The sequence below is a fragment of the Neopelma chrysocephalum genome, unplaced genomic scaffold (assembly GCF_003984885.1).
Source record: "Neopelma chrysocephalum unplaced genomic scaffold, ASM398488v2 Primary Assembly neopelma1_96710, whole genome shotgun sequence".
Classification (NCBI taxonomy): Eukaryota; Metazoa; Chordata; class Aves; order Passeriformes; family Pipridae; genus Neopelma; species Neopelma chrysocephalum.
The window spans coordinates 931028-949836 of NW_020925354.1; the positions used below are offsets into that span (position 1 = coordinate 931028).

General features: G+C 35.4%; 1 protein-coding gene across 7 annotated transcripts in view; it reads left to right on the forward strand.

Moving 5' to 3' along the window:
- The window catches only part of TTC39B (tetratricopeptide repeat domain 39B), a 74822-nt gene extending 56320 nt beyond the window's left edge, over positions 1-18502 (forward strand). For 6 of the 7 annotated variants that reach the window (XM_027709206.1, XM_027709212.1, XM_027709209.1 and 3 more), the window contains 13 exons: positions 1117-1181; positions 1349-1454; positions 2814-2879; positions 4364-4472; positions 5354-5421; positions 5509-5568; positions 5871-6032; positions 7111-7202; positions 7495-7615; positions 9504-9615; positions 12842-12959; positions 16169-16285; positions 17350-18502. In XM_027709206.1, the coding sequence (XP_027565007.1) occupies positions 1117-1181; positions 1349-1454; positions 2814-2879; positions 4364-4472; positions 5354-5421; positions 5509-5568; positions 5871-6032; positions 7111-7202; positions 7495-7615; positions 9504-9615; positions 12842-12959; positions 16169-16285; positions 17350-17446 (1293 nt within the window). In that variant the 3' untranslated portion in view covers positions 17447-18502. Of the gene's footprint in view, positions 1-1116; positions 1182-1348; positions 1455-2813; positions 2880-4363; positions 4473-5353; positions 5422-5508; positions 5569-5870; positions 6033-7110; positions 7203-7494; positions 7616-9503; positions 9616-12841; positions 12960-16168; positions 16290-17349 lie in introns of all 7 variants that reach the window. The other variant, XM_027709207.1, reaches the window with a different exon arrangement.
- The last annotated feature ends 307 nt before the right edge of the window (positions 18503-18809 follow it).

An 18809-nucleotide genomic window follows, 5' to 3' on the forward strand; every position in this document is an offset into this window, starting at 1 on the left:
TACCAACCAAATGGAAGCAACTTTTTCTTTTTATTGTGTGGGTGAGGGTTTTTTAAGCATGAAAGGAATTTTCAAACAGTTGTTGAAGTAGATGAATTTAGGAATGTATAAAATAAATTCTAAAAATCCTTAGATATATATTTTCTCTAAAGCAGCACCTCTCTATTGCTGCTAACTATAGTACCCGACTCTGCTGACTGTAGTCCTGCCCCATATGTTTCATCCTTGGCTGACCTTGATTCCTCTGAGAATGATGATGAGAATGAAACTGTAACCACTCAGAAAGGCAGAACTAAAATGCTTGTACTAAAATACTTGCATTTCAGTGTTTAGACTTGCAGACAAAACAGATGAGGTCTTTTGAAATGGTGACCCTTTTATGGAAGCCAGAATTTCCTTTGGTTGATGGTTCTAAGCCTTTTTTCTTTTTTAGTGCTTTTTCATTTTCCATATCATGTATGCTGTCCCTGAGTATTTAAATATGCATTTCTGAATTGCCTGTACATATTCCCTTTCTGTGTGAATTCTAAGAGAAAAAATTACATCTCGTTAAACTGTTAGCTGTCTTGCTTTTCAGGTATTGAGTTTTGATGGCTATTAAATTGTGGGTTTGTTTTGCTTTTTCTAGAGATTAGTGAACACATATTCTGGGTAGTATATGTGGTTTATGTTGATCAGCAATGGGATTTCGTCTGTTCAGAGCATTCTTCGGTTTGTCTTTTTCCACGTTCTGTATGGGCTTGCTTGTGTGTGTGAAAGAATTGCCAGTTCAAAATTTTGTAAAAAGTTCCTACAGCACCATCTGGTGGAAAGCTTTCTCTGTATGCATTGGAAATTCTGTTAAAAGTAACTCTTTGACTCTTTTTCACCTCCCTCTTAAGTTTTAAAATTTGTAACATGCACCAGAGAAGTGTTTCCCTGACAACTTAAAGCAAGTGTTAACATTAGTCTTAGAAAAGAGTCTAGTAACTAAAAAGCATTTTTAATGTTTCCAATGACTATTAAGTTACAAATAAATGTATGGAAGATACAAATAAAAGATGGAACATTTTCATGTATGTGTTATGTGTGATTGCTGAATGCACTATTTTGTACAATTAAATTTTTTTCTTCCAGGATGAAAATATGATCAACTTTATCAAAGGTGGACTCAAAATTAGGACAAGTTACCAAATATACAAGTAAGCCATTAGAAAACACTTTGTTTCAACATTGATATAAGCAGTTGGAGTGTTAGTAATGCCCCCAAAATAAAACGAAATATTTTTATAGCAATCGTAGTGATTATATTCCATATAATTTCTAAGTCATGTTTCCCCTTTCCTCTTTTTTTTTCCTGCATCAAAAGAGAATGTCATCAGGTGCTACAGATGACTCAGGGGAACAAAAGCAGAAATGAAACTTATTACCAGTTTGAAGGAGGAGTAAAACTTGGAATCGGAGCATTCAACTTGGTATGACTTCCTCACACTACAGAAAGGCCGTTGGGATAAGTCTGTAGGAGTGTCTTTCTTTGCATATGCAGTACTTTAACTCTGTTTTAACATTTGCCCATTTGTAAAATGGAGATGCAAGCCTTGGAGAATTTATGCAATAGGAAAATAGCAGAGGCTTTTGGCATGCATGCTCTCTAGGATGTTTCTACTAGTTTATTCTGAACTGTGTTTCATTCTCTTGAAGTAACTAATAAATGTAATTGTGAAGTGGAAACGCTGCTACATACATATACTTGTGTATAGGAGTAATTTTTAGGATGCCTATGCTGTTGGTTACAGGATACCTGGAGTGACTGTTTATTTCTAACTCCCCCATATATACCATTCTTTTGCTTCACTGGTACTATAGATTTGCATACATAATTACACTTGGAAGAATGAACAGTAGTTTATTGAGTTTGTGCAAAAGAAGACTGTGAAGACTCTGTTTTCCTCACAATTTATTATGATTACCCTTTCACATCCATCATGGCAATGGTGAGAGTTGATTTCTGCTGGTATGTTCATCTCTGTATCATTCTGAACTGGAGCTGGCCAATTTTTAATATGGTCAGAAGAACTCAGGTCTATCTGCATCAGCCTTTAAAATTCAAGCAACTGGGAGATGTCTGTTCATAAGTGTTCTGACCTTTCCTATTGTTCATGTATTCTCCTCAGTAGAAAACTTAACAGAAGAAGTCTCTGCTTGGCAGAACGTATTAGGGTAAATGGAGCTTTTAAAGTAGTATCTCCAAGTAGACCTTCTTGGAATGCTCATTGAAAAGGTGGTTATGATCTTTTTAAGTTTTCTGTTGTGTAGAATGTAGAGAATGCATATTCTCCGAATGGGGGAACGAAAATGCATATAATAGAGGGTTAAGGATGATAACAATAGGTAGTATTTCTAAAACAGTTATGCTTACTGGTCTGCTAATTCGGTGCTCCCATGGTAGGAGCAAGTAGGACTTCCATTATACCATTTTATTGGAAGTAAAGGAAGATGGCAATTGTAGGTTGTAAGTACTACCAAAATAGATAATACTTTCATTCTGAGTGACCCACAATTTTCAAACAATTCTGATCAGCTGAAGATGGAAAACTGTCATTATCTGAACAAACACAGCTAGTCTCTGTTCTGCTTTTTTCATATTGGATGTTCATCAAAACTCTGAGCATGCATGGCCCCTTTCGAATTCTTTTGCATTTTACTTTTTTTTCTAATATGTAATAGCATGTAACATAGTAGCTGACCTTTTTGGTTCAAGTTTATAATAGTTTTAACTTTTTTTGAAATGTGTATGGTTTTATTTATCTTTTTTTTTTTCTAATTTATTTCAGATGCTGTCACTTCTACCAGGAAGGATCCTTCGACTTTTAGAATTTATTGGATTTTCTGGCAATAGGGTATTTGATCTGATACTTACCTTTTCAAATTAATGTTTTCTCAGATAAAGTCTGGATGGATTTAATGTCATGTATTTCACAGTAAAAGTATAATGATTGCTATTGTTTATCAGTCTTTTAATGTTATTAAAAAGACAAATGGACTAGATGTTAAGAGGCATAAAAGCACAAATGGTGATACCTTGATTCAGTCAGAAATTAATGTTCCTCATAAGAGTAACTGAGGGAAGAATCACAGTTCTACATTTTTCCATCCAAAATCCCAGCCCATTTCTTTGGAAAAAAGAATTTCTCAATATCATATGCCACCCTGAAGTCTAGGTACATCTTTTTCTCATGGATGAGCAAAGTATTTGTAACCATAGCCTTGTTTTCTAAACCTAGCCTTGTTTTGTACAGCTCTTTAAAACTCTTTTTGGTGCCCATAAGAAATTTAAAAAAAAAAAAAAGGTAAAAGAACCCTATCAAAACAACCCACAGAATTGTACATAACTAAACTTCAAGTTATTAATGCTACAGAGCCACCATATGGTCTTATTCTGTTAGCTTGTCCACGACATGGCTCTTCTTTTGTAAAATTAGACTTCTGTAGAGACCTGTTCATTTCTTCCTCTGAAAGACCTGGTTCATACTGAAGCTCTTCCATAACATGTTTGCCCTAACTGAAAAGGCAGTAAAAACTGAAAGGAAAAGAACAAACAAATTTGGAATATCACCACATTTTTTTGTGTGGTACTTGAATTCTCCTTTAACTCATCAAGCTGCTAGGCAATAGAACTGATATGTTAATATTTGTTTTGAGGCAAAATTTTTAAATTCTGATATGTTTCTGAAGAGTTGCTGCTCTTGAGCAGGTGAACTCTCAGCTTGTCTCTACACCCCCCAAGCAGTGAAGCTGTCATGTAATTGGCCTAAACTGGAAAGCAGTGGAAGAAATCTCATGTCTTACTACTGAATAAGTCTCCATGAATCTGGATCTGTGTTTAGTCATTGATGTATCAGCAGAGCTAGTATTTTGATCATAACCTCAAAATAGTGGCTGACTTGGTGGAAGAAAATGGAAGATAACCAGGGTTCTCTGTGAAGGAAGACTCACACCAACAAGTTGCGTTGGAGCAGTTGGGAGAGGTTCTCGCTGAACACAGACTGAAAGATGTTATTCTGACAGGATCATATCCAGAAAAAAATGGGGAAGGGATGTAGACCTGTGTGTCTGCATGGTTCATGTGGTGTTCTCATTTCACCATAGCACTGAAGTGCATGGGTAATTTTATTCAGAGTTAGATTAGTCTTCTCCTTCCTGAGTGCTATTAGCTGTGACAAAATTGTTTTGGTAGTGGGTTGTGTTGAATTTGCAATGATAAAGTGCTGCATTATGAATACTTATATATGAAAGGAAAGCTGGATTTTGGTTAGCCAGAAACAAATAGTAGTAACTCTGTATACTGATAGTTAATTCTGCATGTGTTTGTGATATTTCTTAGGAGTTGGGCCTCTGCCAACTACGGGAAGGCGCATCTGGCAGCAGTTTGAGGGCCATTCTGTGTACTTTCACCCTGTTGGTTTATCATACTTACGTCTCCTTAATCCTTGGTGAGACCCACTGTGTAGCTTTTCAGTCATGCTACACCTTATAATAGATATTGTGATTTAATTTTATAACCGAATTTCAAAATTGTGGCCAAATAGGAGATTGCTATGTACTTAATTATGATCTGAAATTAATATTCTTGGCAAAGCTATGTCTGCAGAAACAGTGCGGATAGATGACATTATACCAACATCTTGCTCCATTTGCAGGGCTGTCTCAACATGTGACAGCAAAATATTGCAAAACAGTTTTAAGCTAAGAGAAGTCATTATGCATAAATTAACATCAGATATTGTGAAAACTATGTCCAGAAAAAAAGCCTCTACACCCAAACAATTTGCTTGGAAGTACATACATGTACAGAATTGCTTTTGCCACCTAGAGCTAAAAGTTATAATTAATTCTGTGTGCTTTTTTGCCGTATATTTTCATGTTCTTTCATTTTTAAGTATTTTAGTCCTTGTCCCTCAGGCTCATCAGGAAATTAAGGAGAACTTCATTTCTTTCTGTATCACTTGTACTTCATTACTGAGCTCAAAATTAGGAAAAGAGGCAGCTGAGGAGTGTTTTCCTGGCTTGCTAAAGCAATTACAGGGATTTAAAAATATAACTAGAATCTATAATGGAACAGTTTAATGAATATTCCTGTAATTCTAGTCTGTTTCTACTTACAGACATTTAGTATCTTAAAAGCACTTAGTACCTTTGGGACAAGAATTTAGTTTTATAGAAACACAGCATGATGAAATAATTCTGCTTTTTCATAAAAGCAGTAATCCCTTGATCTATTGCAGTCATAATATAATTTGGAAAAAAATCTTATTCTATGAAACTTGGATTTTTTAAGTGCATTGAGTGCGGTTGGTTTTTTTGTGTTTTCTAGGTACAGGGGAAGCCAACCTTCAGGAAGCAGAAAGTCTTCTTGAACCCTACCTCCAGAAATTTCCAAATGTGTGTATTTTCAATAAATTTTATAAGAGCAATGTAATTCCCTAAGCTTAAAATCCTAACTGGTTATTTTTTTCATCTCCTTTGAAGGGTTCCATTATTCTATTTTATGCTGCTAGAATAGATATACTGAAAGGAAATTTTGAAAAGGTAAATAAATTTTTTCTTTATAAGGTTTTTGTTTGTTTAGTGTTCAGACTGAGGAGGAAAATTAACTAATTCATCTAAGTAACTTCTTTTAGTTGGACTGATAACTATACTCAGTTCATGTTCACTGTCCATGTTGATTCCAGCCCTCTCTCTGTGAGACTGAAAGGGAGGTTTATCTCATTTTACTATCAGGTGTTCTCCACTTGGCTGTTAACTAAGAATTTGCCCTGTGATTAGACATGGCTTTCACATGGAGCTGTAATTGAGCCAGTTTTCATCATTCTTACTTAACTACATTGTAGGCACAGTTAAGATTCCAAGACTGCATAGCAGCCCAGCAAGAGTGGAAACAGATTCATCATCTCTGTTACTGGGAACTGATGTGGTGCTACACCTTCCAGCAGGACTGGCTTCAAGCATATCGATATGCAGACCTGCTGAGCAGAGAGAGCAGGTGGTCTAAGGTAAATGGGCAGGTGGACGTTGTTGTGATATACCAGTGGTCTCTCTACAGTTAAATTTACTTTTCAGTTTGCAGAATAGGTGTAATTTTTGCCTTCTTGTAAAATTCATAAGTAAAGGCACAATGGAACCAAAATAGTATATTTAACTGAGTGGTTAAGGAGGAATTTTTCTTTCACTTACTGAAGCACCAGAGCCATAAAGCAGCAGTGTTTTGCCCTCTCCAAAAATGGAGGTGCTTACCAGAGCTGTGAAAAAGATGATGTATGGGAAAACTGATGACTTGAATCTCAAGTCAAGTTCTAGCACTCACTAGTAAAACTTGACTGAAGAGACTGCGTTTGGTTAATTATAAACAAAGAGCATACCTACTCAGCAGATGCTTTGTGACATGAGGAGGCTGCTGGAGACAGAGTCTCATGAGAAAGTTGGGCTATCAGCTTTTGATTTGTAAAAATGTTTCTCAAAGTATGAACCAAGCGCTATGTGTCAATAATTCTTGATGAATTGTTGTTGTCTGTTCCTATCTAGACTACAGTTTTATTAGGCTTAATAAAAAAGGATATACATCCAACTTGTGACAAAAGAGGAAGAGAATAGTATGTTAAACAGGAAGTGCAAATGTCTTGAATAGAATTACGGATGTTTCTATTAATTAATCTAATAACCCAATTATTAGATTTTCCTTGAGTCAGTACTCAGATATTTTCTTTTTTTTTTTTTTAGGCATGTGTCTACATATAATAGATCATGTAGTAACAGTAACGAACTTTAGCATAGTTATGTCATTTAACCTCATCTCTTTAACAGTGGTTTGCATAATAAATTCTCCTGTTCTTTTCAGGAGACACCTTTAACTTTCTGACTCACTAACTTAAAATATTAATAAATACATTGAAAATAAAATTATAGCATAAATCATGTGACAAAGGGAATGCTACACTTTATAGTTCACCATGCCTAAGAATTACTGGAAACACTTCACTGCAGCAATTGGGGTGAGAGATTTGAGTCCTTAGTGTACTGACTGAAAACAGTGCATTAGATGTGATAATATGTTGCTATTTCTTTTTGAAATAGGCAATATATGTATTCCAGAAGGCAGCAATTCTATGTATGCTTCCAGAGGATGATTTGAAGAGGACTGGTGAGGACATTGTGTCTTTATTCAGGTAAAAATTTATAAAGCAACTAGATGTGCAGTCTTTTTCCCCCCATGTCTTTGTCTTGCATGACTTACTTCCTGCTTATAACCATAAACTTTTCAGTTTTTCTCTTTACTTTTAGCATCAGAATATTTAAAATGCTGTTCAGCAAACACACATCCTACAGCTGTGGTCTGAGTGATGTGGAACAATTTAAGATGTTGTACTTCAGAGGCAAACAGTAAATCTTACTAAATGAAATGAGATGAAATAGAAGTTGCTTTTTGTAATTTTTATTTTCCATTCTCCCTTCTTGTAGACAAGTGGATGGTCTAAAACAGAGAATTGCAGGAAAATCTATCCCAACTGAGAAGTTTGCAGTGAGGAAAGCTCGACGCTATGCAAGTTCTCAACCAGTGAAGCTGATATTACCTGCCTTGGTATTTGTTCTTGCTTTGTTTTCATCCTTTTCAAACAGAAAAGAAAACAGTATGGTTCATTATACAGGGTATTATGTGTCTACATTTTATAATTATTTTTTTAAAGAAGTATGGCATTCATGCAATGGAATTTTTTGTGAAATGTACTAGAGACTGGATTGTGCTACCAACTAGTAGTAGTCCAAAACCAGAGCCAGTTTTTTCACATGGAAGTTCAGTCTTGGAGAGAATTGGTTGTTGTTGCCACATGAGGCCAAAAGTCATCCTTCGGTTAGGAACCTGTTCGTGTTATTAAGTTGGCAGTATTTCAGTCCTTGTCTTCTAGACTCATTAGGAAGTTAAGGAGTACTTCAGTACTTTGTATTCTGATGAAAATGAAGAGTGATGGTTGGGTTTTGGTTTTTTTATCTTATATTTAATCTGAGTAAAATGTGCAGAAGTTAAAGATACTTTACTAATGCTCTTCTAATTTTCCATATTTTCACTTCAGAGACATTAGTATTCTGTTTATATGTGCACAGCAGTGATACTTTTCATATGTGTATACTAAAGTCTTCGTACATGCATAATTTACCAACAACTGTAGATGGAAAACATAATTGGAGAAGGAGATTCTTACATTAAAGCTCATTGATATAGAAAGAGGAGTCAAAAAAATTTATCTAACAGTTCTAAATTACATTCTATACTAAATTGCATGTCAAGGACTAAGTAATAAAGTTGTATTAGGTTTGTACAGCACAGTTCTTGGCAGTTGAGTATATATATATATTTGGTCTTGCTGTCAAATTCAATATCTTTTAATTTAAGAACTTTTTTCGTTATGGGTTTGGCAGAACCAAGCATAGTGTATGGTTTATTGCAGTAAGCATAAATTAGACAGGACTGCAGAACTGAAACAAATCTACCATGATGTAGTTGCTGGTGTCAATAACACTGCTTCAGATTTTTATAGAGCCAGGTTTTTTTCTCTCTCTTAAATTGCACATATTTACAGCACAAATACAAGTGCAAATATTTCAACAATGTATTGTATCAACTTCAGAATGACATTAGACTTCATATTTCAGAGGTGTAATTACAATTCAAATACAGTATACTCCTTTTTGTGATGACTGAGTAAAGATCTTGGCAAAGCTTAATGTTGGTTAGCACTGACTCTGTGTATTGTCTCATTCTCTTTAAGTTTTACAGTGTGATAATGTATCAAAACAAGCATATTACTTACTATTGTATTGAAGCATCTGGGAAGCTTTGTGCCCAGGATTTGCCTTGGGGATTTTTTAATCAGATTTTGTAGAATTATATTAAAAGCATGTGTTGGGTGTGCATACTGGAACCACATTTTTATCCAGAAAGTTGTGTCTACTTGCAGTTTTGCTCTATGGAAGGTGACAATCTACAGATTAGAGCATCTATATATATATAAACACATGAGTGTGTGTTTGGGTACATGCATATAAATGTATACATGCACACACTGAAATGCATACCAAATTTACCTATAACTACTTTCAGCTGTTTCTTTAATTCATATGGTAAAGGCGACAAATTAACCTAAAGTACACAATTTTGCTGATGTGTTACTTGGGTGACAGTAATTTTTAAAGATCTGTGAAAATACATGACAGTAGAATCCATTAAAAAGGTATCAAAACATTTAAAACTTACAAACCCAGGTTAACTTTGTCAACACACATTCAAAGTAATTTTTCGTCTCCTGTTTGTAGAACTTTGGTATTGTTTAAAACAATTTTTTATAGTGTTTTTATGTTCCAGAACAGTCTTATCAGAGGTTCTCTTTAGTTAAATATTTATGCAATTCCATGATTTGTCTTATGGTGGTTTTTTTGTTTGGTGGTTTTTTTTCTTTTTTTTTTTTGGTCAGGAAATGATGTATGTCTGGAATGGATTTGCAATTGTGGGCAAAAGATCAGACCTTACTGAAAACTTACTGGTAACAATTGAAAAAGAAGAAACTGCTCTACAAAATGAAACTTGTAAGTGATCAGTTAAGGTGGAATTAATAATCCATAAGAAATGCTGACATTTTTCTGTGCTTCTGTATACTAATATTCTGTGAGGTAAGTGTTGATTTGGGCAATGTGCCATTAAATATGGAACCATGTGAAAGTTAGGAGTGGTTCTTCAATATGTTATTTATCTGGGTGCATTGATGCTGCAGAAGAATACAGAAAACTCAAGGATGTGAGGTTATTAGTAACAGAACATGGGTGGTTCTTGCTAAGTTGTTCCAGTCTCTGAGTATTCTTGGAGTATAGTCCAATAATTTCTTAAATGTCTGAAAAATACTTTTTCTAAGCGAATTTACACCACATTTAACTTTACTACAGAGGACACATACTGAGCAGAATATGACAAAGTATAAAAGATATGATGAAGTGCTATGCATGAATGAGTTTGTTGGGGTTGTTTGGTTGGTTGTTTGGTTTTTTACTTTCTGGGAAAATAAAACATGATTGCTAATTGTAAAATAAAACATACTTAACAATTAAAATTTGACCATAGTTTTTTGCATCTTGATGTATTTGAAGCATAGATGTTCAGGTTAATGTTTAGAGAATTAGCCCATAGCTTACTCCTGAAAGAATTTAAATTCCATTATTGCAACAGGTTTAGTGCACAAGTACCTGGTTTTATCAGGTGGGTGCTGTCATCTGTCATGTGAACTTCTTGGTAGAATACTCCTTTGAGTTTTTCTAGAATGAATAAATGTTATCTTTTGCACGTGAAGCTTTTTAAATGATAACTCATTAATAATAATTTCTATTTAACCCAGATTTTAGTCACACTTATCAACAATAGCAAGTTACTTTTACCACATGGTTAAAACATCAATTATGGTTCATAAAATATATCTAAGTATGATTTACAGTATGAACTGAGGTGATGCATAAAAAGTTATACAAGGACATACAAGAAATACACAGGGGTAAAGTCCTGATAGTATAATAAACCAAATGAGAGTAACTTGGAAGGCCGTGATCAAATTGGATCCCTTAACTTTTTTATGGTCTTTGCTTCTCTGCAGAATCAGTAGTGTCCCTCTTAAATCTCAAGTGGTTTGCCTTTTTTTTGCTGTTGTCATAATGAAACATTGCATAGTGATATGCAAGATATTTGCCAATAAAATAATGTTTTCATGAGTTCTGCATGGAGGCTTCTGGCAGAACCTCTTGGGAATCCAGTGCTGTATCATGCAGAGGCTTGTGCTATAAATACTAATCAGTTGTAATGATAAAGTAAATGTCCTTTCAAATCCCTAAGTAGAGATGTACAAGGTACCAAAATAAAAGAACAGAAATAAAACAATTGTTTTTCTTGTGGAAATATGCTGTTTGCAAATAGGATGTAATGTCTTAATGTCTTTTTTTAGTAATAACTTCAGCCAAATATAGTTCTGTTCTGGACTTTGCTTATGTGACCCTGATTTGCTTTTAAAGATATAGACTCAGACAAGATAAAGACTCTAATTACCAGAATTGCTGCTGAATTAAGACCCAAAGCAAAAGTGATTAAGGCTATTAGCAGAGCATGACAAGGTTACAATATTACTTTAAGAGACAGTTTTAAGTACTAGATAGTGTTGAAGGATTGCTAAAGTATTGTAAAAAAGTGTGTTGATTATACATAAAGGTCATTTAGGGATTGAGTCTTCTTAGAGAGGGCTGTTTTTACTTCATTTGCTTCACATGAACAGTCACAGCAAGGACTCTCTCAAGGATTGCAAGTAATTTTATGTTGTATAGAGCTGAAAATAGAGATGGTAGAAGGAACAGATGAAAGATATTACAGATGTGGTTTTTTCATTTTTTTCCCCTCAGGATTTCTTGAAATCTTATTTTTCCATTGTTGTAATTTCCAATGTATTAAAAAGGAATATGTAACTTCAAGAAAAATTAATTTGTTTCTTGTTTAGTAATTTGGATAGTGATAATTCCTCCGGTGTAGAGGACTGCAAGAAGATGGTTCTCCCAGGTTGATTGCTAGATTGTCTGTACTAAATCTGTGCATTTGTTGTTGTTTACTGTTATTGTTTTGGCATAATAGCTTTTATTCTTTTGGGAAAAACCAGGGAGATAGTAGTTGTAGTTGTTAAAGACTGGTGAGCCTTTACTAACATGAGTGCATGCCCTCAGTGATTTCGATGAATAAGTCCTTCAGGAGATAGTCACATGAAGTCAGTACCTTAGCCTAGCAAAACAGGCTAGAGAGAATGCAAAGTACTTATCCTCTGTGCTTCTGCATGCCACTAAAAGTGCAGTGTGTGAGTTACTATCTATTGAGACTTTCTAGGTTTAAACACAGACAGAAATAAGTGAATGTAGTGGTAAAGCACTTGTTGAATCCTAAAATGTGTTAGTCTTGCATGTTTCAGAGCTGTTTATGTAGGATTTCTTTGGCAGACTATTAAGAAAAAAATTAACGTGACCTTAGAGAGCTGGTAATTAGTTGTAAAGAACATGATCTGAAGGGAGAGTGTTTTGCTTCCGGAATTGTTAATATATGTGCCCCCATCTGTCTATCCATATGTGTTCTCTTTCCTTTCTTTTCCCTCCTTGCACACAGCAAATGCTATAAACTAAGGGAACAAAAAAGGACCAGACTTGTTAAGTAAATTTTGAATTGATTCAAAAACCTTCTTTCAACTGGTATTTTTAGTCCTATTGAAGGTAAAACTTTATTGAATTTTTCAAATGTTATTCATTATACTGAGTCTTCTTAATCATTAGAGATGATGGAATTCGTATGGTTTCTTGAATTTGTACTGCAAAACAGTGCTTCTGAAAAGCTCTATAGGACAGAGTCATAGTGTGATTTTGTGCTTTTTCATGTTACTGGTGCTACTGGAGGTCTGCGAGTGCTGTGTAACAGGGGAAGCTATTAAGATTATGTGGTGGTTCCTATGTCACTGTAGGTTTAGATATTATAAGTACAGAAATCTTTAATGCCAGTCTGTGCCTGTTTGTTGGCTGTTTCAATTTCTTCTTATTCTTTGACTCTCTTTAAAGAGAAAGATGCAGATGTTATGGACACATCTTCTTTAGTAGACAATATTTTAAATTGTACATGAAGGTTTTGTATGTTTTGGGGTATAAAACATAAGAAACAACATCCTGAGTCTGAATACATATTCCGTACTGAAAATCTAATTTTCCTTTTCACAAGGCCTTATAATTTGATATATCTTGCTTTTCCTGTTAGATCCAAATGAGTATTATATGGATGATGTGTGCATGTTACAGCTACTGAAGGGCCTCTGCCTGAAACACTTGGGAAGACTCATGCAAGCTGAACTGTGTTTCAGTAAAGTAATTCAAAGGTAAAAAAGTAACAGAAATATACTTTAAATCTTTATATTTTATAGCTTTTGGTGAAATTTCTGATACTCTGTGGAAATTGTCATGTTAGAATTTTGAATAATTAAATTTCAGCATCCTTTTAAGGATCTGGAATTAAAATACCTCTGAAAGCAGTCAGAGAACCACAAAACTTTGCTAGTATTTTTCTGTAGCAATGTAGCATTTATATAGCTTTATATATGTTGTGTTTTAGACCACATAAATCAAACACATCCAAATGCATTTGGAATTGTACTTGCAGAAGTAAAGATAATTCACTTAGGTTTCCTGGGGTTTTTCTCAGGATTTAGTACTTTAGTTAATGCTTCCCCATGTAGATGAGAAGTTGTTGTTGCTACTTGTTTCAGCTGAAAACTTGATTTTCCTGTGTTACAGATTTATTAAATGCTTTAGGTGTCAGATCCATATCTCCTGTAATAACTTCTCATTGTAAAACATGAGTAATGTCCTGGTTTTAAAGTATTTGGGCTGAAAAAGCATTTTTACGTGAGCAATTTTTCTAACAAGTAATTTACAAAATTTAATACTTCAGGAGAATTTGTTATGTATAATTGTATTGGATGTTTTAATTTTCTTGCCATTTTGTTTTCTTTTACCATTTTTAAGATCCTGTGTGAGTTTAGTCAAACACTTTGCAAATTACAAGGCAGTGGGTTTTGATTGATTGCAAGTAAAAGGTATGGTATTTCTGGAAAACCTTGTTCCAAAGTTGGCAGTGTGCAGGCTTTTAGAGCTGAGATATTCAAAAAAATTTAAAGACAACAGTTCTTCATAAAGTGTTTGTTTTGCATGGGGAGGAGGAGAAGGTTTCTGGTAAATTATATACATTTTGTTCAGCTTTACTTTCTACATATCTAGGGCTGCTACAGTGCTTTAAGACTGTTTATCACATCAGCAGTCCCCCTGCTCAAAGACATGCTTTGTGTTCATCAAGACTTGTCTTGATAGATGAGGTGCCTCTGTAGAAGTGCTGCTGAAAATGTCGAGAGCTTTCCCAGTACTTGTTAAGAACTTTTTTTGTTCTGCAGTATTGGTTGATGTTGTTCTGTCCAGATAAGAATCAGATTTGGTTGTAAAAGGCACAGGAAAGGCAAAGATAACGTGATAATCTTCTTCACCTCATTCTCTAGTGGCAAGATCAGGAGTTTGAGATCCGTGAAACCTGTGGGGAAGTCTGGAACAAAGAAGAGTTACCCTTGATGGAGGAGGGTCAGGTTAGGAAAAGTGTGAACAGACTAGGCATACATGTGTCCATGGCAACTGGATGTATCTAAGTACATAGGACATTGGCATATATCCATGAGTGCTGAGGGAGCTGGCCAGTGTCGTTGTGACACCATTATCTTTGGAAGGTCATGGCAATTAGGGGAAGCTCGTGGAGACCAGAAGGAAACAAACATCACCTCTATCTTCAAGAAGGGCAAGAAGGAGGATCTGGGAAACTTCAGGCCAATCAAATTCTCATCAGTCCCTGGGAAGGTGGAGTAGTCAGGATGGATTTATGAAAGGGAAATAATACCTAACCATCCCTATAGTCTTCCACAATAAGATGAATGACTCAGTAGATGATGGGTGTTCTTTATCTTGACTTTAGAAAGGTTTTTAAGAGTCACCTACAATGTCACCACAAAGAAACTGATGGAAATCTCAACTAGATAAGTAGATGATGAGGTGAGTTGAAATCTGATTGAACTGCTGGTTTTGAAGGGCTGTGATAAGCAGCATGAAGTCATCAGTGGAGCAATGCAGAGTTCAGTCCTGGGGCCAGTAGTTTTTAGCGTCATCATTAAGAAGCTGATGATGGAACAAAATGCAAGCTCAGCAAATGTGCTGTTGATACAAAGTGGGAGGAGTAATTGATAAGCCAGAAGGATGTGCTGCCGTTCGGAGCAACCTGGGCAGGTTGGACGAATGGGCTATCAGTAATATCAAGAAGTTCCACAGTGGGAATCAGTTCCAACCCCTGGGGAGCAATATCCCCATGCACCACCACAGGCTGGGGGCTGACTGCTTGGAGAGCAGCTTGTCAGAAAATGACTCAGGGATGTGGGGTGTCATATTCCACCTGGAGCTGAGCATGAGTCAATAATGTGCCTTTGCAACGAAGTGTCCTGAGTTGCATTAGGAAGACTGTCCTCAGGAGGTCAGGGTGGTGATCCTCCTCCCATCTCAGCACTGGTGAGCCCACATCTGGAGTACCATCTCTAGACTTGGACTTATTTATAAGAGAGGCATGTACACACTGGAACAAGTCTAACAATGATGATTAAAGGATTGAAGCATCTTTCTTATAAGAAGAAACTGAGAGAGCAGGGAGTGTTCAGCCTAGAGAAGAGAAGACCTAAAAAGAGTGCATAAGACTGAGGGAGGGAGGGAGAGAGAGGGAGAGAACTCTCCTCAGTGGTGCCCAGTGATAGAACAAGAGATAATGGGCAGGAACTAAAATATAGGAAATACTGTTTAAACGTAAAGGGGTGGGTTTTGGTTGGTTTTTTGTTTGTTTGTTTTAATTTACTGTCAAGCTTGTCAAACACTGGCACAGGTTGCACAGACTCCAGACTGTGTAGTCTCCGTCCTTGAATATATTTGAAAGTTACGTGGCCACAGTCCTGGACAGTTTGCTGCTGTTGGCATTACTTTGAGCAGGGGATTGGATTGGATGATCTTCAGGGATGCCTTCAGTAATTCTGAAAATTTCTTGTATTGAGGAAAAGTTGAATTTTCTTACTTCTCTGGAATTTGTTCACACAAGCTAGAGTAAAGCAGTCTTAATTCTGTGTGTGGAAATACAGTATTTGTATTATACTGCATAACCTAATGAATGTTTTTATCTCAGGGTAGGGCTTTGAATGGTTGTTGGTTTTTTTTGGACTGTGTGTCACACAATAGGATCATTGTTTGTCTTGTGTTTGTTGTAGCTTGGGTAACATATGACAATACAAAAGTAAGGTAGGAAAGATAAATTTGTACTTCTAGAAGGTCATGTTGGCAGTATTTTACATCAACTGTGTACAGGTATAATTACTGTGTACAGAGCTAACCAGTAAAAAAGGTTCCAGAGAGTTTTCTCTGGCTACATGCTCTTAGAGGCAGTGATTGCATTTAGAAGTTAACTGGTTGCTTGAGACAAGGTTGTAAGTAACCATTTCTGTATTTTTCTGGTTTCTAGTGAGAAGCAAATAAAATACGATAGTTACTTGGTGCCGTTCACCCTATATGAATTGGGTCTTCTGTACAAACAACAGGATGAGAGAGAAAAAGCAATAAGATACATAGAAACTGCAAAGTAAGTGGATTTATTTTTTTTATTACCCTGTAAATTAAGAATAGCTGAATATTTGTAGCAATGAAGGCGTGTGGTTTTTTTCTTCCTGACAGCTTCTTTACAAATCTGTGTTCTTGGTTTGGAGAACTTGTCCAGTATAGTTGAATTTTGCATTTTCATGAAACTCTCTCCTTCAGACACAGTGTAGACAGAATCAAAAAAGACACAGTATGAAGGGAAAATATTTCCTCTTCATTTGGGCTTCAGAGATGCTGAAGCTCCACTGCATGCATGGGATGGAGCTGGAGAGTCCAGAGAAAGGATCTGTACCATTCTGTCCCAGAGAGCAGCTGTGAGGCCTAAACCTGCTGCGCTAAAGGTGTTAGTAGAAGTAGATTAAAAGCCAGTACACGTCTGACCACACACCTTTTCTCTTTCACGTCCTGTCACAGAAGAGCAGCTGAAGCTAAATTTACTGTAGGAGCAGCATGTTTGCATCATCTGTAGATTGTATGGGGTAGAATGTCCCTTGTGTGTACAGAGAAGTGTACCAATCATGCAATGGTGTTGTAAATGTGAGTTAGAAACAAAAGCATTTTTAGAAACATAGTTTTTTGCCCGGTGCAGTTTGTATTTGCTTTTGGGGTTTTTTCAGTGGGGAGGGTGTGGGATGGGGGGTACATTTACATAATGTGGTTTCTCTGTGTTTTATTACTCTGGCTGAGTTGTGTTTTGAGGCAGAACATACACTTTCAGTTAATAGCCTTACTTTTCTGTAGTATTTTGGCTTGTCTTTTCACAGCAAACTGCACTAATTGGGAGGACTGTTAAAAGGATCAAAATAAGCGAAAGCGCTGTAAGACATGGGTTCAGTTTATCAGGACATTTAATTTTTTTACTGATATAAGGCTTATCTGCTCAGTTTGTGGATGAAGCTTTGAATGTCTCGTAACTTGTATCTGTGTCAACCTCTGTTTCCTCTTGAAGGAATGAAGGCTGTTAACTTTGGTACTTCCTTGCATGTGTGAAGTAGAAATAATCCAGTTTAAACATCTTTTTCTTTAAATAACTTGTATGTTTTGCAGAAACAACTACAAAGAATACTCTATGGAGTCCAGGTTGCACTTCAGAATTCATGCAGCACTTGACAGCTTGAAGATGTCACCTGCTTCAACACCTTGAATGAGGAGGGATACTTTTCATGCATACAATAAATAGCCTACACAATCTTTTTGCAATCTTTTTTTAATCATAGAAAAGAACATAATGATTATTTTCTGTCATTTCTGATTTGATGTATATCATTCCCATAGACTTCTTTTTCTGTATAGCGCCTACACTGTATCTACTTGCTATTTTAAAGAAGACCTTATATTTTGTTTGATAAAAATAATTTAATGTTTGACTTAAATGGGGGATATTTAAAAAAAAAAAGATGGTGCAATAAATTTAATGCAAACACTATTTTTTTATATGAGAACAGATTCTGGTTAAGCAGTGGAACTGGTAATAATTTAGCATTTTTTGAAAGTTTGATTTTCTGCAGTACACTTGAGACCTTTTTGCTTCTGGAATAAAAAAGCAGATAACCTTACCCACATTTGGCATAAGCTATTCTGAAATTTGTGTTCCAGAGGAAAAAATTTGTCATCTTTGACTTAATTTCATTTTGGGAACAAAATGAACCTGTCTAAAGTGCAATATTTTTACATTGTCAGAGGAGTCTAAGCAGGACTACAGTTATATTGTGTTTGTAGGTCTATTTCACTCGAAGTAAGTCCTTACAGGGGATATTTTCCATTCATAGAAAAGCATGGCTACAAGTGTCAATAAGAGATCATTCTGTTATCCTTGTTCTGAAGCAGAATCAACAGTCTTGAGTTGTTCCTGACAGACTTGTTTGACTTGTTTAACAATTAAAAAAAAAAAAAGCTTGCACTGAAAACATTCATTTTGCAACTTACATAGGATGTTTTTCCCAGTGGAAAAAGACCGGGAAATTTTGCCTGGCGTCTACCCCAAGTAATTCTTGGTACAACTGAAACTAGTTTTTTCCCATCTTCCCTGTTATAGATCTGGAGAAAGGATTGTTCTCTTCCTTTTTGAAGCAATCTTTTAATATATGAAGACTAGCACCCTTTTTGGTATTCTCTGTTCTTGGATACCAACAAAAATAAATAAAAAATTGAGGAACATATATATTTTCCTAATTATGGGAATGGAATTTGATTGTACATCGAAAAGGGAATCCACTTTTAAAATTGCAGTTAAGAAAATGCACATATTCTAATCTTATTTCTACCAAAAATATGTAGTAAAATTGAAATATTTATAAGTGCATGCATTTTTCTTTTCGTGATAATATGGGAATAGCAGTATCAAATTGAATTTCTGATTTCTTTAGATACGCAGATTCTATCTGTCTATTTTAAAAAATAAGAATATATTTGATTTTAATTTAAGTATACACTCAGTAACTGTTCTTTCACTAGTTACTGCAAAACTTGTCCATTTCCATATTTTATCAATGCCAGTATATTTACTT